The 25896-nt window shown below is 49.1% G+C and overlaps 1 protein-coding gene across 5 annotated transcripts in view; it reads left to right on the top strand.

The window, feature by feature from the left end:
- BCL11B (BCL11 transcription factor B) overlaps positions 1-14209 on the top strand; it is a gene marked incomplete at its 3' end in the record, with an annotated part of 90713 nt that extends 76504 nt beyond the window's left edge. For all 5 annotated transcript variants that reach the window (XM_079700328.1, XM_079700327.1, XM_079700325.1 and 2 more), the window contains one exon: positions 12144-14209. In XM_079700328.1, coding sequence (XP_079556454.1) covers positions 12144-14209 — 2066 coding nt within the window. The remainder of the gene's footprint in view (positions 1-12143) is intronic.
- Positions 14210-25896: the final 11687 nt, after the last annotated feature.

The raw sequence follows: 25896 nt of genomic DNA, 5'->3' as shown, positions 1-25896 counted from the left end.
ACAAATTTACAGGTGCGCATCTGCTGTTTCCTTGTGTTTTATCAATCCCAGCGGACCCGCACACTTTTGCTCTAACGCACGCCGCTCAGAACAGTCTACGTAATATATTACTGCTTGTTTGCGGTGTGTGGCTATGGGTCCCCTCTGCGTTAGCTAACCCGTGTAACTCGGCATCGAGGCTCCGTTAAAACGAGGTTTACTGCCCCTGCAATACTTCTTGGGGTGGAATGTGGAGACTTCTGGGGATTTAAGGAAGGGAAGGATGGAGACCTGCCTCGTGAAGGAAGTCGTGAATTACAGAGAAGGGAGACTTCCGGTGTCAGCCAGAATGTGTGTGTGAGATGTGCTTGGCGTGTGTACACACCTGTGCACACACCAGCGCTCAAGCACCCAAGCAGCTCACTGTGTGATGGGTTTTGCCTGTTTCTTTCTTAATTCACTCTTTATTTTTCCATTAACTGATAAGGATGGTTTGCTCTGTGCCTCCTCTTCACGTTCTCTGCTAAATTCCCATCCCCAGAATTCTAGAATCCTTTCAGAAAACCCTATATTGGGGGGGAAAGGGTTGAGGAAGTACGTTCATCTCTCAGTCCACCAACACGCACTGGAAAAGTGTAGGTCCTTTTCAGAGAAGTCTACAGAAAGCAGATTTCAAGGGAGCCTGGCGATGCATTCATCTATCTCGGGGAAGACATTATCTCCAGCGCATGTGAGAGCCTGGTGTAAAGCGGGGGAACTGTATACAGATGCTCTTGGGGAGTGCGCTGTAGTTTTTCCAGAATGCCGTAAATGAGTTGCCACGTATAAAATCATGCTGTGGGTCTTGCCTCTGGCTCTTCCATCTGACTAGCAAACACCACGGTTCTCACCCTGCCCCGAGATGCCCCCTCCACAGTTAGAGGTGTTGCTTTGTTTCAGGGCTGGGTGGCTGTTTCCTGAGCCTGAACTGCACACCTGGTGTGACCACAGAATCAAGCAGTTGAAGTCAAGACTGTTTGGGGGAAATCTGGGGTGTATGGGGCTTGCAGCCGTAGTTCAGTTTTCATAGTTCAGTCCCAAGAGTCCGGACCACCCCATTCCTGAAGGCGGGCTTCCCAGCCGTGGGTGTTCAGATAAGAGGCTTGCTGGAATAATAGAACTTCTGCTGGAGAGGGTGATTTAGAAGCCACCGCGCTTCCTAAGCTAGTGATCCTCATAGATTGTACTTGAAGTTCCCTCTTTGTGTTTTCCACCCCCCAGTTTCATTTCTTTATACATTATGGTTTCTTAGTTTGGGAAGGGCAGGTCTGGTCTGCAACCAAACTCTCCGAGGGGTTTACCTCCATCCTTTCGTTGTACTGAGATTTTGTTGTACTGAACAGTTCGTGATTCAAATAGACCTTGAGTGTGGGCTTGGAAATCTTCATTAAAAAAAAAAAAATCAAAGTTTTCATTGTGATGGAATTTGCAGCAATGGAATTTGGTCTCTCTCCAGATCAGTTTCTTTGCCTGTTTTCAGAGCCTCCTCAGGTGGATCCTGCATCGCCTCTTCAGTTCCACATCCAGGTCCTCCCCTCCGCGAATCTTAAGATCCCACCTCCATGCTTTTGTGCCTGCAGTTTCTTCCACTGGGCACACACTTTCTGCCCTTTCTCTGCACAATGGACTCATTTTTCCTTCTGAGCTGAGCTCCAGGGTCTCCTCCTGCGAGAAGTCTCCCCCGATCCTCCCAGGACGTCAGTCTCTCCTCCTCAGGGCCCTGCACCGTGTGGCACATCCTTTCTTAGTGAACTAGCGGCCTGAGCCCTTACTGCATGTTTGTGGAGTCAAGAGCCTCTTGTCCTGGACCGCAGGCTCTGCGTGGGCATATCCCTCCTGAGCTCAGTGCGGGCCTGGCAGACGACACACGCTGCCTGCATGTGTAGAGTAAAGGTAGGAAGGGAGGAAGGAGCAAATGAACAGACATGTGGAGAAGAGCCTCTCAGCTTTTGCTCCAGTGGTGCGGTTTCTGGGTGCAGATGTAGTGTTGGGCAACCTTGGGTGTTGTCCTGAGGGGCTTCCTGGCTTTTTAGGAAGAGAATGAGGACACTGAGAGAGGGGCATCTTCTTCACGTTTACGATTTAGCCCTGGGTTTGGAGGGTGGGTGTGGGTGAGTGCGGACAGCCCTGCACGGGAAACCCTGCAGAACGAGCAGGGGATGCATCGGATGGAAACGCTTGCACAGTTCTCCGCAGGTCCTTGCCTTTCTCATCGCCTCTCCCATCTCCCCGCCCCTGCCTGCTTCTGCAGCCAACAGAGCGGCTTTCTCTTTGGTGCACCCCGAGGGTGCTCACACAGGGCTCTCCACCCCGAGTGCCTTCCCTGCTGGATCTGGGCAGGTGCCACTTTCCTTGTGTCTGGCTTGAACTCACCTCCACGCGGTGTTTCCTGCCTGCCTCTTCCCTGGATGCTCTGAGGTACCTCGGCAGATGCTGCTCTGCCTCAGGATCCTTTGTGTCCACAGCTTAACCCACCGCTGCCCCCCCGACCCCCACCTGTGGCTGACCCCTCCGAGTAAGTAGGTCCTGTTGTGGGTCCTAGCGCCTGGCACATGGTGACCGGATGGATGAGTGAATGAATGAATGAATGGGAAAGGGATGTCCCTAGACCATTTGGGACAAGATTAGATTTCCTTGGCCTTAGTATAACTTCCCAGGATGCTGCTTTTGCTCTGCTGGGGTTCTTGTGCCCCTGGCTGTCTAGGGGGATGCTGGGGCCTCAGTTTGAGGCTGTGGTGAAGCCTGAAGGCCCAGTCCTCCAGCCCGAGGTAACTCGGGGCATCGGAAGCACAAAGCTGACCTCTGCCGCATGGACACTCTCAGGGTGAGTGGACCGCAGCGGGGTGAGGTTTCTTACTCGTGGGGCCTCTCGATTCTCAGCCAAGCTCCACGTGGCATTTCCTGCACAGAGCCTCCAGCTTGTGGCACCGGCCAGCTCGCTGGTGTGCGCGGGGGCCGGTGGAATGGTGTGCTGTGGCTGGTCCAGGGCCGGTTACGGCGGAGTTTGCAGGCCCGGTGGAGGGGCAGCCAGTTGTGTGTCAGACACGACCCAGGCCCTGGGCTCAGACCCAGCTGTGAATCTGGGCTCTGTGACCCACAGGCTGCCTGACCCGGGGCCCCTCACTTAACTGTGATGGACTGAGTTTCTCTTTTATATAAGATCTGGATTAGAGCCCACTTTCCAGAGTGGCTGTGAGCGCCCACAAGGCCACCTCTGACACATGCAGTGGTATGTGAGTCAAGCCCACCAGAGTCAAAGGCAGGTAATGACCCCCAAGGCTATGGGGATTCAGAGGGGGCTACGCTTGGGCTGTGTCTAAGAAGATGTTTTGCAGGGAGAGGAGGACAGGCAGGTATTCCAGGCAGCTGAAACGGCAGGTGCAAGGATGTGTGAGATGCACGGGCAAGGAGAGGACCAGGAGGGTGGGGGGCCAGCGCGTGAGTGGGCAGTGAGTCCGGCCGGATCCTGAAGGCTGAGAGCCTGGTGCTTCCTCCGGGCAGCAGCGGCCGTCAGGGCTGTGATTTGGGAGGATCGCTGGCCTGCTCGCCCACTCTGCCAGGGCGGCTTAGAGGTGGATGGGGGCGGTGGCAGAGCGTCTGGGTTCTTTGGAGTCACCTGGATCCCAGCATCCTCTGGTGGTTGGAACACAGCCAGCGGAGAGGCGTGGGCATGCTGGGCGGGGTCCTGCTCCAGAGGCGGCCTCGCCTGGAGGGCAGACTGTGCAGCCTGGGAAGGTTCACCCAGACCTGGGCAGACGCCCTTGTTCTGGCTGTGATGACTTTAGCCACGTTGACCACGGGGGAGCAAACAGACAGAACACAGCTGACACAGGCACCGGCAATTCTGAAGCATGTGTGCGTTTGTCACCCTGCTGGTGGCCGGAGTTGCGGCAGTGGACAAGATCAGCTCAGCCCCGGTCCTCAGGGAGCTTAGAAGCCAGACCAGAGGATGAATTTTCAATAAATGACCCAAGGCCAGTCATGTGGCCTCCAGCAACTTACTTGCAGTCTCTGAGCCTCCCTTATTGCTCCTGTGTGGTCACGGGCAGAGAGTTATCATGAGACTACATGGGGTGATGCAGGTTCTAAACCCCAAAGTCAGCCAAGCCCTTGCATGCTTTTCTCTCTCAGCACCTTGAGCTTGGTCCTAGCAGCACTCATACTTTTCATGAAATAACTGAGAGGGTTATTAGGTGCTCTCGTCTCCCCCTGGAATTCGAGAGCTGCATCCCTCGATACCAGCAGAATACCTAGTGGATAAAGGGTGCCCAGCTCCTACGTGTTCAATGAATGAATGAAAGGCAAGCGTAGGCATTGCTCTCAGCAGGACTCATCCTGCTACCTAGTCCACTCAGCTCTATCTATCTTGGTCCCCCCACTTAGTAGGCTTATGTGAGCTGGGATCCAGGGACGGCAAAGAGGCAGACAAACACTCTGTGGTGGTAATGGCTGTCTGGAGCTCTGGGTTAAAGAGGATTCTGAGGCCTGGTGGGGGAGTGTGGGGATGGATTGGCAATGTCTGCCATGGGCATTGGCGGAGGGGCATTGGCTGTGTTAGACTGAGGCTGGCTCAGCACTTCATCACCAGGGAGACCATTTATAGTAGTAGTAGTGCAACTGCCGTCACCACCAGAACCAACACCCAACAAAGGGCATCTATTACTTTTCCATGAGATAGTTGGCCTGATTTCACCAAGTTGTTGCAATTCTAGCCGAGAACAACACGTCTCCACATTTCACTAGCACGTGGCTGGAACGAAAGGTAAGATCCCGAGGCACACACAACTGCCCTGTCTCCTACCCTGGGGTCCTTTGGCTTGGGAGGGGCCCAGGTCTGCACCCTTTCCTCTTTTGACTAAGCTTTTAGCTAGAGCACAGCTGGCTGTGTGGCTCTGGGCTGATCACTTTATCTCTTCCAGTCTTCAGTTTCCTCATCTGTGAAATGGTGCTGATGATAGTTCTTGACCTTGGGAGTTGTGAGGACAGTTCTCCTTAGCTGCAGGCAGCTCATGTAAGGGTTTAATAATGGTTTCTTGTTACTGCTGTTATTCTTCCCTTAGCTCCACCTTCTCTCTTGGAGAGGCTGAGGTTTTGTTTGATAGGAGGCTTTCAGAACAAGCAGGGGTGCTTATAGATTTCATAGGTGACTGTGCTCAGAAACAATATGAACACAAAACTTACAGAGTTCCCCAAGGAGACCAACTGACATTTTCTTTCTGGGATCATGAAAGGGAAGACAGTCTTTAAACTAATAAGGGGTCTACACATCTAGAGATAATAGTGACAATAATTATTAACATTTGGGCACTGAGGAGATGGCATTGCTAGCGGGCATAGATTCTGGAGGAGGATTGGGTGGTCGGCCAATGAATCCAGCCCTCTCCTTGGGCACTGGGGAACCTAAAATCCAGAGAGGGGAAGGGGCCTGCCACAGGGAGACCCTGGATCTAACAGCCTTCCCCAGAATCTGGCTGCCGGTGTCTCATGACCCCTTCGCCAGGTCCTGAGTGGCATGTTGCCCTGTAGGCTCACCTGTTCTCTTAAACATCTCCACTCCAGGGACAAGGCCCGTGGTGGACCCGACTGGGCTCCATCAAAGGGTAATCGGTGCCCTTCACTGGGAGGACACACACAGTGTGCCAGGAGGACCTTTTCATTGTGAAACAGGCCCTGACAAGTGTAAAGAGAACGATCTCAGGTGGTGCTGGGGGGTGCAGCTGGGATGGAGCCAGGGCTCTGGAAGCCTGGGCAGGGACGTGGCCCTCCCCTTGCTGGCTGGAGGATTCTGCCTCTCTGAGCTGTAGCACCATCACGTGCCAGCAGGGAGGTGGTCCTTGCCTGGCCTCCCTCAGCGGTTGTGTGAGTGACGATGAAATGCGCTAATGGCTGTGAAAATGCCAAACCAACTGTCAAGTGCTTTGCAAACTGTAGAGGGCCACGTGAAGCCAAGACCCAGTTCTTTCTTCAGTGTCCAAGTGTCAGGACTCTCATTTTTGCCTCCAGCTTTGGGAGGAGAAAGGCCCTGGCTGGTGATCACCCCAGGCCCTGTTTGAGCTGGGAGGTGGTATCTGCTTGTGGCTTTTGAGCAGCCGTGAACCACTAAATCCCCTGCAGGCAGGAATACCCTTCTACTGGGTATCACTTGGCCTTAGGAGAGCCCTCTTAAATTATTGCTCTCAATTATGGCCTTTTTATTGAATAATAACTCAATTAAAGGTGTGCTTTATATTGAACGTTCCTGATACCTTTATTGGTATTATTAACCAGCATAATAAGGAAGAACAATTATTTAAATGCTCATTAAAAAAAGAAAAAAAAAACTCCTACTAGCAGAGGTGGTGGGGAGGTAGCACTTCATTGCAGGAGCCCAGTTGCGTGTTGGTTCCCAAGACTCACAATAAAAAATGACGTTTCCTCAACGTTTGCAAGTTTCTACTTCCCTGGAACCTCTAATGCATTAGGCAGGCTGCATTAAAATTCCTCCAGGGGAGAGGGTATGGAGAAAAGGGAACCCTCTTGCACTGCTGGTGGGAATGTAAATTGATACATCCACTATGGAGAACAGTATGGAGGTTCCTTAAAAAACTAAAAACAGAACTACCATACGACCCAGCAATCCCACTACTGGGCATATACCCTGAGAAAACCATAATTCAAAAAGAGTCATGTACCACAATGTTCACTGCAGCTCTATTTACAATAGCCAGGACGTGGAAGCAACCTAAGTGTCCATCATCGGATGAATGGATAAAGAAGATGTTGCACATATATACAATGGAATATTACTCAGCCATAAAAGTAAACGAAATTGAGTTATTTGTAGTGAGGTGGATGGACCTAGAGACGGTCACACAGAGTGAAGTAAGTCAGAAAGAGAAAAACAAATACCGTATGCTAACACATATATATGGAATCTAAAAAAAAAAAAAAAAGGGTTCTGAAGAACCTAGGGGCAGGAGAGGAATAAAGACGCGGATGTAGAGAATGGACTTAAGGACACGGGGAGGGGGAAGGGTAAGCTGGGACGAAGTGAGAGAGTGGCATGGACATATACACACTACCAAACGTAAAATAGCTAGTGGGAAGCAGCCACATAGCACAGGGAGATCAGCTCGGTGCTTTGTGACCACCTAGAGGGGTGGGACAGGGAGGGTGGGAGGGAGATACAAGAGGGAGGAGATATGGGGATGTATGTATATGTATAGCTGATTCACTTTCTTATAAAGCAGAAACTAACACACCATTGTAAAGCAATTATACTCCAATAAAGATGTTAAAAAAGAAAAAAGAAAAGAAAGTTCCTCCAGGGTTTTATTACTGCCAGAGTTACACTGAAAGGCATCCCTGAAACATCCACTGCCAGGTACAAGATGGATAATAAGAAACAAAACATGCAAAGCCCAACCATAACATGTGCGTAGTGATGTGTGAATTTTGTAGGGTGTGTCCACATGCACGATCTCATTTGCTCCCCCAGCCCTCTTTGGAAGCAGCTATGTTATTCCCACTCTACTGATGAGGAAACAAGAGGCTCAGAGAGGTTAAGTGACTTGATCAACATCACTCTGCTGGGAATGTCAAGGCGGAGGTATGAACTCACGCTGCTGTCCAGGGTTCTCTCTTATTTTTTTTTTTGTTTTGTTTTGCGGTAGGCGGGCCTCTCACTGCTGTGGCCTCTCCTGTTGCGGAGCACAGGCTCCGGACGCGCAGGCTCAGCAGCCATGGCTCACGGGCCCAGCCGCTCCGCGGCACGTGGGATCTTCCCAGACCGGGGCACGAACCCATGTCCCCTGCATCGGCAGGCGGACCCTCAACCACTGCGCCACCAGGGAAGCCCCCAGGGTTCTCTTTAACAGAGATCGCAGGGAGGGTTTTGAATTTGAGAAAAACACAGGGCCTCCCTTGAAAGCCAGGAGAGCAAAGGAAGACCCAGTGTGGGTTTCTGCCAATGGATACCAAAAATGTCTGAGGAAGGAAAAAGGAAGGAAGCAAGCAAACAAGACACGGGCCCTGGGTTCTGAGCCTCCAAGCCTGATGTAGTGATCCAAATGCAGCTGACGTTTCTAGGCCTGTAGGCCAGTTTTGGCGTCGCTGGGTAAGTCGCTTCAAAATAACCTAGGCGTCGACCTCTCAGTTGGAACGTCGGCAGCCACAGTGGCAGCGTGTCGGGATGTGGATCCTGTCTGGGCCACCAGCAAAGTCGGCACGTGGTAGAGCTTCCAGCTCACCTCTGGGCAGGTGGCCCTGAGCTCCAAGAGTGGGGACAGCCCTGAGTCCAAAACAGCCCTCTCACCGAGGGTCTTCCGCTGCATTTAAAAATGAGCCGTTGGTGACTGTGTGTGTTGGGGCTTTAAAATATTTAGTGAGTATTTGAACAGAAAAATGTTCCGAAGGAGAGTGGAAGGTGCATTGTCTAGGGAGGGCCTTTGAGGGCTGGGAGATTTTAAAAACATTGGAAGCTGTCAGATCCTGGGAAGACCGGCACCTGCAGTGAATCTTGCCATGGCGTGGAGAGAAGTGTGGGAGCCAGGTGGGTTCAGGGGTGCGGGAAAAGAGCTTACCCTGGCTTGACGAGGGACCCTGGAATCCTCTTCAAGGGATACACACAGAGCTTTTCTCCCCCTGATGGTGAATTCCGGACAGTTAACTTCCTCCCGGTTGCTCCAAGTTAGAGTTTTAGCAGTGTCTTTTGCTCTTTTTTTTTTTTTTTTAAACAAAACGTGGAAACATCTGAACTCTTTAGAACATGCAGCTACATGCTTCTCAGCAACTGCCGTTTGAGTTTAAAAATATATATTTTTTAATTGGCCATTTCATTCCTGGCCTGCCTAAGAGTTTTGCATTGTCTTCTGATACCCACATTCCTCACGGGCAGTAGAACTTTCTAGAAAATGTGTAGCCATCAGAAGAAGAAACAGGAAGTGCTCTGGAGAGACCCAAGGAAATGAAGATGAAGAAAAAAGAGATTGGGGGAAGGGAGGCGGCCCGTCTTAAAAACATGAGAAACCAGAGCAGCTGTGTGCAGTAGTTTGGTTAATGAGAGTGGCTGCAGCAGAGGTGAAGGGTACAGAGTGATCTTTAATTGGAAGATCTATGACCTTGTGGGAGGTGGTGCTTCATTTGTGGTATTAGCTCCTGGGTCCGAAAGGGACTTTTCCTTTATCTTCTTATTTATTACTTATTTATTCTGCCTTGCTCCAGAAAAGGATTTGCAGACGACTCTAAATATTATGGCTTCTGGCCAGCTTTCCCATGAGGCCGTCTGAGGTGAAGACTTCTGTTCCCCACATGCGTTTACTAATAAGCCAGGACAGGAGATGGTGCCTCCAAGAAGCTGGCGCTCTCTGCCATAGTGGGGTGGCACGCAGGATGGGAAGGCTGGGGTGTCCGTGTGGCCTACTGCTTCCGCAGCAAGGACCACGGCCGCCCAGGGCCTTGGGAAGGAAAGGCCACGTTTCCAGGTGGGGAAATTCTCCCCAGGGGCTCCAGCATGGGGAACTGAATTACACAGACATACTGGGAGGAGGAAGTTACCCAGACACCCTGGAGAAAGAAAATTGCCTCCGAAGTTCTCCTGGAGCTGTGTTTAAAAGTGAGGTGAAGCTGACCTTCGGAATTCTTTTTTCCTTTTTGGCCTCCCTGCCCCCCACACCCCTCTTGGTCTCCTCACTACCAAACACACAGACACATGTCCTATTGCACACGAGCGTGCAGTGATGCCCATAGACCACCAGACCTGGAAGGCAGGTCTTGGTTTCCAGTGATGGGTGATGTGGCCCGGTTGCTTCTGTGTCTGGGAGAATCTCCACCCTGCCCCCCTGCCCCCTGGACAGCCCGCACACACTGCATGGCTCAGGGAGGTCCAGGCCCCTTGGACCTTGGACCTTGGGAGAGGTCAAGTTTAACCTGTATGGAACTTGGGACGTTTGGTCCCAGAGCCACTTGGATTTTACTGCTAAGGGTGAAGCCCCCAAGAAACATAATTTGTGGCTGGAAAACCAAAAAAATACATTTCTGTACGGGATTTCAGAAGTCCTTAATCTTCCAGGGAGTGGCTGAGATGGGGATTGTCTGCTCCAGCCTGCCCCGTGTACTCCCCCCTCCCCTTCCTGATACAGGGTATGGAAATTAACATGCACGTTTGGCTCCACCAGGGAGCTTGCGGCTACCGTGCTTTATCAGCGTTAAAATCTTCCAGGTACGAGAAGGTTTGAAAAAACAATAAGGGGTTTTTCAAGATCTCGGCTGTGATGTCGTGTTCCTTTTCCTTTCCCAGCCAGTGAGCAAATCTGATGTTGGAAGGCAGGACCTGCCCACACTTGTCCTGTTCACGTGAAGCATGAGGAGAAGAGGTTCAGGCTGGAGAAGCAGCCAGCTTCACCCGCAGGTTGAGGACGTTGGCCACAAAAGAGGTTCTGGTTGGAAGGTCCAGGCTCCATTTTGTGATGACCCTAATGATGGACAAAGACAGGGACGTTTTGGCTCCATGCCACCAGCGTCCACTGACGGGCTCCCAATGTCACCAGAGCCAGTTTGTAACAAATCCACACTTGCCACCATTAATCCTGACCGTCCTGTCAGATGTGACATTCTTTCACTCAGTGTTTCTGGCAAAGGACCTCACCCCTCCCCCTCTCCAGGGGTCTCTGGAGGCCAGATTCCACACGGTGGTTAGGGGTGTGTGTGTGTGTGTGTGTGTGTGTGTGTGTGTGTGAGGCCAGGAGGGCAATGGTGGGGGGCAGCTGTCACCCAGCAGTGATGTTCATGACATGCTGAATTCCTTCTGTTCCTACGCATCCGTGTTTAAATCTGACGGCACTTTCTGCACGGACCCTGCTGTATGAAACCCTGGGATTTCCTGTAGTTAAAATCCTGAGTGATGCAGAGGTATCAGCCGTTTCTCTTAAAATGTTCGCAAGGCGATTTGGTTTGATTTATGCTTCTTAGAACTTTCTTGGATCAAAGATTGCCTACGGGCTTCCCTGGTGGCGCAGTGGTTGAGAGTCCGCCTGCCGATGCAGGGAACACGGGTTCGTGCCCTGGACCGGGAAGATCCCACATGCCGCGGAGCGGCTGGGCCCGTGAGCCATGGCCGCTGAGCCTGCGCGTCCGGAGCCCGTGCTCCGCAACGGGAGAGGCCACAACAGTGAGAGGCCCGCGTACCGCAAAAAAAAAAAAAAAAAAAAAAAAAAAGATTGCCTAGTCAGTGACTGGGGGGGGAGGGGACAGTTTTGCCCCCCCCGCCCAGGGAGGTTTGGCAATGCCTGGAGAGATTTTTTTTTTTTTTTTTTTTTGTGGTACGCGGGCCTCACCGTTGTGGCCTCTCCCGTTGCGGAGCACAGGCTCCGGACGCGCAGGCTCAGCGGCCATGGCTCACGGGCCCAGCCGCTCCGCGGCATGTGGGATCTTCTCGGTCCGGGGCACGAACCCGTGTCTCCTGAATCGGCAGGCGGACTCTCAACCACTGCGCCACCAGGGAAGCCCCTGGAGAGATTTTGGATCCTCATGACTGGGAGGGGAGGGAGTGCTACTGGCTTCTAGTGGGTAGAGGCCAGGAATGCTGCTGAACATCCTACAAAGCCCAGGGCGGCCCCCGGCCCCCAGGCAGAGAATCATCAGGGTCTACATGTCAGTAGTGCCTTGCTTGACAATCCCTGGTCTAGACCGTGGCCAGTGTGAAGGTAGCCCTGAACGGCTGAAATCTGCCCTGCTATCTTTTATGCAGTCCAGCATTCCCATACTTCCTATTACTGGAATCAGGCATTCTCACAAACACATCTCCTTTGGCTTCTGAGGTGATGGGCTTAAGGACACCGTATTTTAGGGGCACAGAGGGATGTCTACCGAATTGCAGTAACTTGCTGAGGTCGCATGCCTGGTCCGGGCTTTGCCGGGGCGGCCAGCCCACAGAGCAGGCTTCTTCAGCCCCTCTGCTGGGGACCTGCCAGGGGGTCGCAGGCCTGGGCCTGCTCAGAAGCCGTCCCGCTCCTGCCGCCCTCAAGGGCCGCGGGTCCTGGGACGCACTCGGCCCCGGCTCGCCTCCAGGTCAGTGGCCCCGTGGTGCGCAAGCCCCCGTCCTCCGCTTCTCACGCTCTCTCTGCCTTTCCGTCCGTGTGTCTCCCCAGGTAAAGATGAGCCTTCCAGCTACATTTGCACAACATGCAAGCAGCCCTTCAACAGCGCGTGGTTCCTGCTGCAGCACGCGCAGAACACGCACGGCTTCCGCATCTACCTGGAGCCCGGGCCGGCCAGCAGCTCGCTCACGCCGCGGCTCACTATCCCGCCGCCGCTCGGGCCCGAGGCCGTGGCCCAGTCCCCGCTCATGAATTTCCTGGGCGACAGCAACCCCTTCAACCTGCTGCGCATGACGGGCCCCATCCTGCGGGACCACCCGGGCTTCGGCGAGGGCCGACTGCCCGGCACGCCGCCGCTCTTCAGCCCGCCGCCGCGCCACCACCTGGACCCGCACCGCCTCAGCGCCGAGGAGATGGGGCTCGTCGCCCAGCACCCCAGTGCCTTCGACCGAGTCATGCGCCTGAACCCCATGGCCATCGACTCGCCCGCCATGGACTTCTCGCGGCGGCTCCGCGAGCTGGCGGGCAACAGCTCCACGCCGCCGCCCGTGTCCCCGGGCCGCGGCAACCCTATGCACCGGCTCCTGAACCCCTTCCAGCCCAGCCCCAAGTCCCCGTTCCTGAGCACTCCGCCGCTGCCGCCCATGCCCCCCGGCGGCACGCCACCACCCCAGCCGCCGGCCAAGAGCAAGTCGTGCGAGTTCTGCGGCAAGACCTTCAAGTTCCAGAGCAATCTCATCGTGCACCGGCGCAGCCACACGGGCGAGAAGCCCTACAAGTGCCAGCTGTGCGACCACGCGTGCTCGCAGGCGAGCAAGCTCAAGCGCCACATGAAGACGCACATGCACAAGGCCGGCTCACTGGCCGGCCGCTCCGACGACGGGCTCTCGGCCGCCAGCTCCCCGGAGCCCGGCACCAGCGAGCTGGCCGGCGAGGGCCTCAAGGCGGCCGACGGCGACTTCCGCCACCACGAGAGCGACCCGTCGCTGGGCCACGAGCCTGAGGAGGAGGATGAGGAGGAGGAGGACGAGGAGGAGGAGCTGCTGCTGGAGAACGAGAGCCGGCCCGAGTCGAGCTTCAGCATGGACTCGGAGCTGAGCCGTAACCGGGAGAACGGCGGCGGTGGCGGTGGTGGCGGCGTGGCTGGGGTGCCGGGCACGGGCGGTGGCGTGGGCGGGGCGGCCAAGGCGCTGGCCGACGAGAAGGCGCTGGTGCTGGGCAAGGTCATGGAGAACGTGGGCCTGGGCGCGCTGCCGCCCTATGGCGAGCTGCTGGCCGACAAGCAGAAGCGCGGCGCCTTCCTGAAGCGCTCGGCGGGCGGCGGGGACCCGGGTGACGACGACGACGCGGGCGGCTGCGGCGATGCGGGCCCGGGCGGCGCAGTCAACGGGCGCGGCGGCGGCTTTGCTCCGGGCGCTGAGCCCTTCCCGGGCCTCTTCCCGCGCAAGCCGGCGCCGCTGCCCAGCCCCGGGCTCAACAGCGCGGCCAAGCGCATCAAGGTGGAGAAGGACCTGGAGCTGCCGCCCGCCGCGCTCATCCCGTCGGAGAACGTGTACTCGCAGTGGCTCGTGGGCTACGCGGCGTCACGGCACTTCATGAAGGACCCCTTCCTGGGCTTCACGGACGCGCGCCAGTCGCCCTTTGCCACGTCGTCCGAGCACTCGTCCGAGAACGGCAGCCTGCGCTTCTCCACGCCGCCCGGGGACCTGCTGGACGGCGGGCTGTCGGGCCGCAGCGGCACGGCCAGCGGGGGCAGCACGCCGCACCTGGGCGGCCCGGGCCCCGGGAGGCCGAGCTCCAAGGAGGGCCGGCGCAGCGACACGTGCGAGTACTGCGGCAAGGTGTTCAAGAACTGCAGCAACCTGACGGTGCACCGGCGGAGCCACACCGGCGAGCGGCCTTACAAGTGCGAGCTGTGCAACTACGCGTGCGCTCAGAGCAGCAAGCTCACGCGCCACATGAAGACGCACGGGCAGATCGGCAAGGAGGTGTACCGCTGCGACATCTGCCAGATGCCCTTCAGCGTCTACAGCACCCTGGAGAAACACATGAAAAAGTGGCATGGCGAGCACTTGCTGACTAACGACGTCAAAATCGAGCAGGCCGAGAGGAGCTAAGCGCGCGCGGCCCCCGCGCACCTGTACAGTAGCCCCGTCGCCAAGCGAGAGAATGCTGACCTGACACTTGCCTCCGTGTCGCCGTCGCCGCTCGGTACCCCCTGCGAGCCCCTGGGGCCCCAGGGGAGGCGGCCCTCCAACCTAACCTGTGTCTGCGAAGTCCTATGGAAACCCGAGGGTTGATTAAGGCAGTAAAAATTGTGGAGCCTTTTAACTGTGCAATAATTTCTGTATTTATTGGGTTTTGTAATTTTTTTGGCATGTGCAGGTACTTTTTATTATTATTCTTTCTGTTGAAATTCCTTTAAGAGATTTTGTTGGGTATCCATCCCTTCTTCAGTTTTTTGTTTTTTTTTAAAAACTCAGTAGTAGCCTGAGCGATGACTCCCGAGCTATGTAGAGGGGAAGCATATATTTTAAATTATAATTTGGGGGGGGGAGGGCGCTGCTTTTTTGAAATCTAAGCTAAGCATGTGTAATTTCTTGTGAAGAAGCCAACACTTAAATGACTTTTAAAGTTGTTTACTTCTTTATTCCTTTTTTTTTTTTTGTCCTGAAATAAAAAGTGGCATGCGTTTTTGTTTTTGTTTTTGTTTTGGGGGAGGGGGTGGATGAACAGCGGATAACAATCTTTAAAGTTGTAGCACTTTGTTTCAGAATCGGAAAGGAGATGTAGCACTGATGATGTCCCGAGTAACAGAGGCCTTTTCTGTGTTGATTTCAACTTTGCAATACATAAGGAAAGCTTTGCGTGGTGGTGGTGGGGGGAGAGGCCCTCAGAAAACTCCACACTGCCAGAGAAACAGGAGTTTTTGAGGGCTGCCCCTGGGAAATGGCCCAAAAGCATTCTAAAATTGTGCATTCCCAGCAGATCCCGTACTTTTCTTGGAATGTTGGTGGGCCCTGGGATGCCATCTCTGCTATTTGCCGTAGATTAGACTAAATAAAATGGGCTGAGGGTACTTTTGGGGGTAGATGGTGGTGGCCCGCAGTGACACAGAAAGGAGAGAAACCAACCGTGTTCTTTCAGGCTTCTTCTGGCTTGACAGCTTCTCTCTCTCTCTATCACCCCCACCACAGAAATCCTAAGTCATACATTCCTGCCAGTGACAACTGATCGTTTCCCAAGCAGACAGGTGTACTGATAGTGAATTGAGGGAAGTTACTATTCTCTCACGTAATGCACACTGATGACATTGTACGGGGGGGGCGGGGGGGGAGTTGGGGGAGGATCTTGCCAATTTCAGTTCCCTTTTACTGGAAAACGGGAAGAGTTCCATCCGAAGGTGCCCAGCGCTACTTCCCAAGTTTTTTTTTTTTTCTTTTTTCTTTTTTCTATCCCATTAGGTTGGAAGGTACTAAACATTGGACTGTTAAGATTAGACATTTGAATTCTGTTGACCCGCACTTTAAAGCTTTTGTTTGCATTTAAATTAAATGGCTTCTAAACAAGAAATTGCAGCATCTTCTTCTTTTTGGCCCAGAGGTGGGTTAAACTGTAAGGGATGGCTGAGATTGAGTGTCAGTATTGCTAAGCGTGGCATTCACAATACTGGCACTATAAAGAACAAAATAAAATAATTTATTGGACAGTTTTTCTACTGCCATTCAATTTGATGTGAGTGCCTTGAAAACTGATCTTCCTATTTGAGTCTCTTGAGACAAATGCAAAACTTTTTTTTTTTTTGAAATGAAAAGACTTTTTTTAAAAAAAAGTAAAACGAGAAAAGTACATTTCTTTAGAAACAAACAAAGCCACATTTACTTTAAATACATTTTCAAAAATTCTGGTTGAAGACATGAAAATGCCATAAGACCCAATCAAATGAAGAAATAAACCCAGCACAACCTTGGATATCCATTAGCTGAATTATCCTCAGCCCCTTTTGTCTGTGGGACAACGCTGCTTAGATGTGGAGTGGAGGTGATTTACTGCTGAATTAAAACTCAAGTGACACAAGGTACAAGTTGATATCGTTGAATGAAAAACAGAACAAAAACAATTCAGGAACAACGGCTAATTTTTTTCTAAAGTTAAATTTAGTGCACTCTGTCTTAAAAATACGTTTACAGTATTGGATACATACAAGGGTAAAAAAAAATTGTGTGTATGTGTGTTGGAGCGATCGTTTTTTTCAGAGTTTGCTTAATAGGTTATAAAAAGATGCCACAGTGGCTGCGTGTATATTGTTTTCTTTTGGTGACGGGGTTTTAGTATATATTATATATATGAAAATTTCTTGATTACTGTAAAAGTGGACCAGTATTTGTAATAATCGAGAATGCCTGGGCATTTGACAAAACAAGAAAAAAAAAAAAACCCTTTTCTTTTCCTTGAAAATGTTGCAGTAAAATTTAAATGGTGGGGTCTATAATAATTTGTTCTTGTCACAGTAACTGTAAAGTCGGAGTTTTAGTAAATTTTTTTCTGCCTTGGGTGTTGAATTTTTATTTCAAAAAAAATGTATAGAAACTTGTATTTGGGGATTAAAAGGGGATTGCTACACCATGTAGAAAAAGTATGTAGAAAAAAAAGTGCTTAATATTGTTATTGCTTTGCAGAAAAAAAAATCCACATTTCTGATCTGTACTTATTTTTCTCCTCCCACCTCTCTCTGGAATGGATATATTGGTTGGTTCATATGATGTAGGCACTTGCTGTATTTTTACTGGAGCTTGTAATTTTTTAACTGTAAGCTTGTCCTTTTAAAAGGATTTAATGTACCTTTTTGTTAGTGAATTTGGAAATAAAAAGAAAAAAAAAAACAAAAACAAGCAGGCTGCCATAATATATTTTTTTAATTTGGCAGGATAAAATATTGCAAAAAAAAATTTGTATGTTAAGTCCTATTGTACAGGAGAAAAAAGGGTTGTTTGACAACCTTTGAGGAAAAGAAACAAAAGGAAGTAGCTAAATGCTTTGGTTCACAAATCATTTTAGTTGTATATATTTTTGTCGGAATTGGCCTCTACAAAGGACTGTTCGAATAGGGCTTCACTCTGAATGCCCTGAACCTTGCATCAAGGCTCCCTGGTGTGGCCACAGCAGACCAGATGGGAAATTCTTTATTCGTGTTGAGTGGAAAAATCAGTGTTTGTCAAGGTATAGGTACCATTTCACAGAGCCCTCCCTTTCTTTAAGAGGCATCTGTAAAGATGTCAGGTGTAGAGGAGAGCCCAGAGCATCTTCTTCCTCTGCCGTCACCCTGCCCTTCAGAGCAGAAAGAAATGCAAGCTGAGCTTTCTTTAGTCCTTGAGAAAGCATTAGACAAACAAGCAAACAAAAATTGTAATAAAGGGAGCTGGTGTATCAGCTAGGCGCAGGTGACGTGATCTGTGGCTGGGACCAGCGCAAATCGGATTTCAGGAAGGAGTCCCCATCACAACCAGGACCTTTTATCCCTTGGAGAGTGTTGGCCTGTTGTCTTTCTTACCTGCTTTGCTGCTTTTCTCTCCGAAACCTACATTCCGTCAGTTTCCGAATGCCTAGGGCCTGGGACGAATTCGGTGCCTTTCCATATCTCTTTCTCTTTCCTTCCTCTGTGTTTCCTCTCCATCCTTACGCCTCTGTCAGTCCTTTATTTGTTCTTTTCGTTTTTATTTGATTTATTTCTCCCTCTCTGTCCCCCAACTCTTTTTTTTTTTGTAAAGCCAAGTAGCTTTAAGATAATAAAATGGTGGTTTTTTTGGATGAGGGAATAATACATTTTAAAAAAATACCTATATCAGGAAGCCATTTTTTATTTCAGGAACTCTAAGAAACCATTTCAGGTTACAAAAGTATAACCAAGCATCCTGTCGGGCAATTCTTTACCAAATGCAGAAATCTTTCTTCTGGGCGCTTTTCTGTTTAGTATGCTCTTTGCTCCTTGCCATTTACCTTTGCAAAGTAGAAAGAAAGGGAGAGGAAGTGGAAGATAAAGCTGAGATGTCCATTTCCTACCTGCTTGATCTAAAGACCCAGGGACCGCCCTTTCCTCCGGATGCCCTGGGAAGGTCCTTTAGAGCCTCCAAGGCGATCCTCCTGTAGTTAACAAAAGCTAGCCAGCTCTCACCAGCTTCCGCAAAGTCACCACGATTCCAGGACTAAGCCATCCTAAAGCACAAAGATTTTGTCTCTGCTGACTGCAGAGAAATGAGCATTTTGCTTCTCTTTCATGTTTAAAAAGCCAACACTGAAGCAGATGACCCAGTGAGAGAGGCCCCGAGCCTGGGGGACCCACTGACCCCGCCGGTTTCCACACTGCCACAACTTGGTTCAAAGTTGCCACAACTTGGTTCAAAGTTGCCCCAAATTGGAACCTGCCACTTGCCATTTGAGGGTCTTTCACGGGGGGAGGAGGAAGCTGAATTCCTCTAAGCAAAAATGTGAAAAGTAGGGAAATCAGCCTTTCGCCCCTGTCCTAAGTGACAGTCAAAGATTTTGTGGAACACAGGCAAACCCATGATTTTGGTGCTCTTTGTATCAGCTCTGTGAAGCAAAGTTACATTGAGTTAAGTTGTTTGCATTTGTACTGGCAAGGCGAAATATTTTTATTACCTTTTCTATTACTTATTGTATGAGATTTTGTTGTTTACTTGGAGGTTCTGTCTTTTACTACAAGTTTGGAACTATTTATTATTGCTTGGTATTTGTGCTCTGTTTAAGAAACAGGCACTTTTTTTTTATTATGGATAAAATGTTGAGATGACAGGAGGTCATTTCAATATGGCTTAGTAAAATATTTATTGTTCCTTTTATTCTCTGTACAAGATTTTGGGCCTCTTTTTTCCCTTAATGTCACAATGTTCAGTTCAGCATGTGTCTGCCATTTCATTTGTACGCTTGTTCAAAACCAAGTTTGTTCTGGTTTCAAGTTATAAAAATAAATTGGACATTTAACTTGATCTCCAAACCTTGTCCTTTTCTGTGTCTTTCAAGGGTAGGGAATGGACAGCTTATTTCCAAGGGTGACTTAAAGGTCCCTCTCCATTTTCCTCCTGACTCAACCCCTTACTCCTGTATTTGGGAGGACAGGAAATAATGCCATGAGAGACCAACAGTTCTCTTTGTTTACCCCTGTGAAGCACTGTGATGTGGAATAGTGGTTCTCCGTCCTGCCTGCACATTGGAATCACATGGGAGTTTTTCAAAATCCCACTGCCAAGGCCTCACCCCAGACCAATTTCTATCAGAATCTGGAAGTGAGATCCAGGCATGAGTATTTTTGAAAATGACCCAGGTGACTCTTATACAGCCAAGTTTGAGAACAAGTGGTTTAGAACTAAAAGCCCTTGTCTGGGAATGACAAGGCTCGGGTCTAGTGTAATTCAGCTAACATTTCCTGAATTCCCAGGGAGAGCCACTGGGTGAGGCACCGAGGGGTCAGAAATGAATGGGACAGAGGCCCTGCTGCTCTGTGTCCTTGGTCTGGTCTGGTCCCCTGGGGTTCCCATCATGAAGGGAGGCTGTTGGACTAGAGAGCATCTCCACCCATCCATGAGTTTTAACAGAATCACACAGGAGGACCACCTTCCCTTCCCCTGTGTGAGAGGTTGATAGATCTGAGGATGCTTTCTTTGGGGATAATCTCAGATCTGCAGGAGGAGACAATGTCTTTCAGAAGGAAATAGCCTTTAGCTTGGCTTTTCCCCGTGCTGGGCCCAGAGCAACTGGCAAGATGGAAGAGGGAGATGGCAGCTTTCCTTTGGGTTTCACCCACTTAGGAAACTGTTGCTTTCCTCCAATGAGTGAGGGTCAGAGCCCACCCCTGTGTGAAAAGGGATCAAAGATCCACTGGGTTCTCGACCACACTTCCTTTTTCTTGCCACACTCTGTGGCATGTGGGATCCTAGTTCCCCAACGAGGGATCGAACCCTCGCCCCCTGCAGCAGAAATGCAGAGTCTTAACCACCTACCAGGGACGTCCCCCTCGACCACTCTTCTTATGTTTCCTGCTCTTCAAGACACAAAGAACATTCCAGTCAAGTCACTTTTCTGCAAACTCACTGGGCACCATCCACAAACCAGGTACCAAGGTAGGCAGCCTGGGAATCTTCACAAGGAGACTTTGCAAAAAATGAAAACACTGAGCCATGCTTGCGAAGATGCTGCGTGGGTTCTGGCCAGATGATAGGAAGAACGAGGGAGATGTGTTTCTCTGTGTGCTGTCTTCAAAAAGTCACCATGCTCCCAAGGCCATATCTAACCACCGGATGAATAGAGGTAGTAGGATTTAAAGTCCAGCACTAAAAACGGAGTGGGTAGCCATTCAGGGCAGGTGGCCTGCCCTGCTTTCTAGGGGTGTAGGGAATAAGAATTCCCCGAGAAGAATTCTCTTCTTTGCTGTAGGTCCTGCCTATCCCCCACTGACTTGTGATTTTTCCCGCCCAGAAAATGGTGCAAATAGCAGAACTGAAATGGTCAGTTGCTTTCTGATAGGAATATACGGAGATGTGGTCATTTGGGGAAGAACCTCCATCTTAGGGTTGAGGAACAGACACCTAAACTGAGTAAAAAAAAAAAAAAATGCTTGGGATGATGTGTGAACATGTGTGAATGCTTGGCATTCACACTCATGGCCTATCCCTTCCCTCAGCCCTTTTAAGAAAGCCCAATTTGGAGATCACCAGCAGGGCAAAGGAAAAGCTCCATTCAATTCTCATTGTCCCATCGGTAGCTCTGTGACCTCAGGCCAGTCCTTTCCCTTTTCTGGGCCTCAGTTTTCCCACCTGTAAAATAGAGAGTTAAGGTGATCTGGAAGGACCCATTCTGCCTTCAGATGAGCATGCCGTGTGTGCACAGAATAACAAAATTTGATGGGAAAGTTAAGGTCAGAAATGTGCCCTATTCAGATGACGAAACTCAGGGTGAGAATGTGTTCTCAAGAACAGAAAATCCCATGTTTTTGCTGGTTTTACCTCGGGGTCTTAATCCACCTTGCAAGTCACAGGGTCTCCCCATTTTCTAAGCGGTCCTGAGCACGTTGGGGACATCAGAGTAGGCTGCTAAACAGCTCACTCTTCAACTGTAAGTTCAGCAATTAAAGCTAGAAAACATCTTCTTCTGCTTTGGAGTTAAAACTAGATGAATAGAACTTTTAAAAAAATGTTAATGTGATGAAATATATAATGAAACTCATGTAACTTTCAAGCCAGGTAGGATCAAATTCTGACTTTCTTGTGCGCAGGTGAAATCTTAGTCACTAATTGCCTGCTCTGTCTAGCCTTCAAAACAATTTTATAGCATTCTGGTTAAAGATCATCTAGGATGCGCTAAAGAAGTCAAAGCAGGTTGAGCTCACAAGTCTATTTAATTCCCAAAGCAAAGACTGAGCTGGAGGTCGGACCTGAGCACACAGGGAGGTCTAGGGCCTGGTCTTTGCTCTCGAGGGACTCCTTGTTTAATGAAAGAAATGCATTATGAAACAACGCTGCAGGATGCGGCAATGTGGGCAGTGAGAGCAGCCCAGAAGAGGGAGCAACTAATCCGCTGGGGAGAGGGCAGGCTAGGGAAATTGTGCTGCTCCTTGAAAGATGAGTAAGGATTCGCTGGGAAGTTGAGGACAGGTGAGGGAGAAATGGCATGTCTTGCAGAGGGTATGGCACAGGAAAATGCATGGATGTTGGGAAAGCACAGTGAAGCCAATGGAGAAGCAAAATCTTATAGTTGGCCGGGACCATTAAAAGTCATCTATTACAAGCCCATGTAATATCGGAATCATGTCCCAAACCCTAAAGTATAGCACATCCATCCATCCGTCCATCCATCCATCTGTCCGTCCATCCATCCATCCACCCCTCCATCCTTCTATCTATATATCCATTTATTTATCCATCCATTCATCCATTCCACCCATCAACCATTCATCCATCCAACTACCCATTTATCCATTTATCCTTCCATTCCATTCCACCCATCCATCCATCCATCCATCCATCCTTCCATTCATCCATCCAGCCAACCACCCACAAGTTATTCATTTAATAAACATTTATCAAAGACCTATGCTGTGTCACAGACTCTGCTGGGAAGTTACAGATCAATAAGACTCACCCTTGCCTTCCAGGGGCTTATCTTTCAGTTGGCAGTATGGGACATCCATCCATCTATTCACTTATTTATTTCCTTAATGACCCTGGCGTTCCTACTGAGTGCCCCATGCTCCTAGACCTTGGAGATGCAGTCCACAGCATGGATGACTCCCAGTTAGCTGGGGAGGCAGTGAGTGAACACACAAGCAGGGTTCTGTCTTTTGGATGGGAGCTCAGGGTCCAACATGAGGCTGGGGGAGACATTCATGTCTTCATTACAGATTAGAAACCCAGTCCTTGCCCCACTGTGTCCTGCTGCAGTCCAAACTGTCTCTCTTTACTGTGGTCTCTTTCTCACAGGCCACGATGAAAATATACTTGTGTTTCTGTGACCTTTTATAATCAAAGATGTAAAAAAATAAGAAATGTCTAATTTGGGACACATCCAAGATGTGAACCCAGGGGTCCTGTCTAGAGGAAGTGGGTGGTCTCCCACCCAGTCTAAATCCCATGATGTGATAACAATACTGGCATGTCACTCATGGGACAGGCCATATGAAAATTTTTTGGCACAAAATGCATTGCAGGCTGAAGTTTCCAAAGGGTAGGCAGGTCTTCCAGCAAAGCCAGGAACTACTGAGGATCAGGGATGGTGTCTCCTTCCTCCTTCTTTCTTCATAGCCCTTCTTTCTCCTTCCATTGACAAGATTGTACAAAGCATCTACTCCATGGCCCACAGTACAGTGTGGAAACAGACTCAAGGAATTGGTAAGTGAAAGGAAGAAATTAAGAGGTAGACTGCAGGTGACACTCCCAGATGTTCAACCACTTTTGGCACTCAGCCATTTGGCCTGTGTTTGGTGGTGTAATTGAGGATTCAGTTTTGTTACCTCTATCGTGTTTCAACCACGTTCCCCTTTTTCCTTCTGAAAGCTCTGGGGTAGTACATATCAAGGGCTTAATGGTATTGTGATTATTTGATTTGGTCATGTTATTCTCAGCAACTGTACTAAGTATACTCATCAGCGATTCCTAGAGAGAGGATGAGTTATATGCTTACAGATGGTCACTTTGACATTTCATTAAATTCTTTTTCAATAATTCCACAAAGCACTGAGGAGGCCAATAGGAAACATAATAAAATGTAAGTAAGCAGTAAAACATAGGACCAGAGAGAAGAAAAGATAGAGCATGGCGTACGCACCTGTGTAAAAGTATAGCATAGAGAAGCAGGCTATACGTTGCTACACTTAAATCATAAATCTGAGTCTAAGCTTCTCAGTAGCCAAAGGGAAAAAAGAAACATAGACACACTGCTTACTATTCATGAAGAGAAATTCCAGCCAATGACATGCATGACAGCCAAATGTTGGAAGTAGCCTCTGTGTTCAATAAAAAAGAAGTGAATGATTGATAAAGACTTTGTTCAAATGGAATATTTATATCCATTTAAAATGAGGGGGTTGACTTTGGTGATAGTAGAAAAACTGTATGTGAGATAATGCTAACTTTAAAAAAATTTTTATTGGAATATAGTTGATTTACAATGTTGTGTTAGTTTCAGGCATACAGCAAACTGAATCAGTTATACATATACATATATCCACCCTTTTTTAAGATTCTTTTCCCATTTAGGCCATTACAGAGTATTGAGTAGAGTTCCCTGTGCTATACGGTAGGTTCTTATTAGTTATCTATTTTATATATAGTAGTTTGCATATGTCAATCCCAATCTCCCAATTTAGCCCTTCCCTTCCCCCCGGTAAACATAAGTTTGTTTTCTATATCTGTAACTCTATTTCTGTTTTGTATAAGTCCATTTGTACCCTTTTTTTTAGATTCCACATATAAGCAATATCATAAGATATTTGTCTTTGTCTGACTTACTTCACTCAGTATGACAATCTCTAGGTCCATCCATCTTGCTGCAAATGACATTATTTCATTCTTTTTTATGGCTGAGTAATATTCCATTGTATATATGTACCACATCTTCTTTATCCATTCCTCTGTCGATGGACATTTAGGTTGCTTCCATGTCCTGGCTATTGTAAATAGTGCTGCAATGAACATTGGGGTGCATGTATCTTTTTGAATTATAGTTTTCTCTGGATATATGCCCAGGAGTGGGATTGCTGGATCATATGGTAGTTCTATGTTTAGTTTTTTAAGGAGCCTCCATACTGTTTTCCATAGTGGCTGCACCAATTTACCTTCCCACCAACAGTGTAGGAGGGTTCCCTTTTCTCCACACCCTCTCCAGCATTTATTGTTCATAGATTTTTTTGATAATGGTCATTCTGACCAGTGTGAGGTGATATCTCACTGTACTTTTGATTTGCATTTCTCTAATAATTAGTGATGTTGAGCACATTTTCATGTGTTTTTGGCCACCTGTACGTCCTTTTTTTTTTTTTTTTTTTTTTGTGGTACGCGGGCCTCTCACCACTGCGGCCTCTCCTGCTGCGGAGCACAGGCTCCGGACGCGCAGGCTCAGTGGTCATGGCTCACGGGCCCAGCTGCTCCGTGGCACGTGGGATCCTCCCGGACCACGGCACAAACCCGTGTCCCCTGCATCGGCAGGCGGACTGTCAACCACTGCGCCACCAGGGAAGCCCTATACATATTCTTTAGAGAAATGTTCAGATCTTCTGCCCTACCTAATGTTAACTCTTAAAAGAATAGAAAATATTCATATGCTATGATTCCAAATTATCTAGCTAAACGTGTGTGTGGCTATAGAAGTATATCAGATGTGGATGCTTCAAGGAGAGCCTCATTTCTCCTACCTTTCCCAGAGTTTCAGGAGGTTAGTGCTAATGTCTTTGCAACTGAAAATATTCAAGTGAATAATGTGTGTCAGAGAGGCTCTAATAAATGTCTCTCCAGTATTTGCTCTCTCTTGGAGCCATTTGCTCTAGCAGATGATTTTCTAAGACATGTAAAAGCTCCGTACAGAATTACCATTGGGCAATTTGGAAATGCCTATACATCCCTAAACCTAGCATGGATCACAACACAAGCAAACTTGCCTTTTTTTGATTAACCTCTGACATGATGTCTCTTCTATAAAGTCATCCTCAAGAAACTATAATTCTGTCACAGATTTAACTAAAAAGATGTTCACTGTGCTGGAAATCTAGAAAATGCCCCAAAACACGGGATGAGATAAGTAAGTGATAGAACTTCCATGCAATGGAATATTTTTCAGGTATCAAAAATAATGTTATTGGATCGATTTAAATGGCACTGCAAAGGTGTTTGTGAGGAATGTTAGGTTTTAAAATAAACACATTACAGGATCTGTTATATACTTGTGATTTTATGAAGACACATATGAGTCAAAACAAGTGCCAGGAGGAAATGCGTGGGAAGGATACTGGTGGCTGATTCTGGATTACATTTTAGTGGGACTCTTCTGGCTGCATGTGGAGGGCGGCCTGTCATAGACAGGAGGTAAAGCAGGTGATGGAGGACAGAAGATAGTAGTATTTTGTTAGGGCAGCGTGAGCTGATCAAGACACTACGTCATAGAGTTATGATGAGGATTCGATTAATAACTCTTTGTAAACGTGCCTCCATATCCAGTGAGCCAACCACTTGGTAACCTCTGAGCACCTGTAACTGGGCTTACGACTGTCCCCTTTCTTAAAGAAGACCAGAACTTAGACTCT

Source organism: Hyperoodon ampullatus, assembly GCF_949752795.1.
Source record: "Hyperoodon ampullatus genome assembly, chromosome: 3".
Classification (NCBI taxonomy): Eukaryota; Metazoa; Chordata; class Mammalia; order Artiodactyla; family Ziphiidae; genus Hyperoodon; species Hyperoodon ampullatus.
Note: the sequence above shows the minus strand (reverse complement) of the source record. Positions and strands in the feature narration are given on the sequence as shown.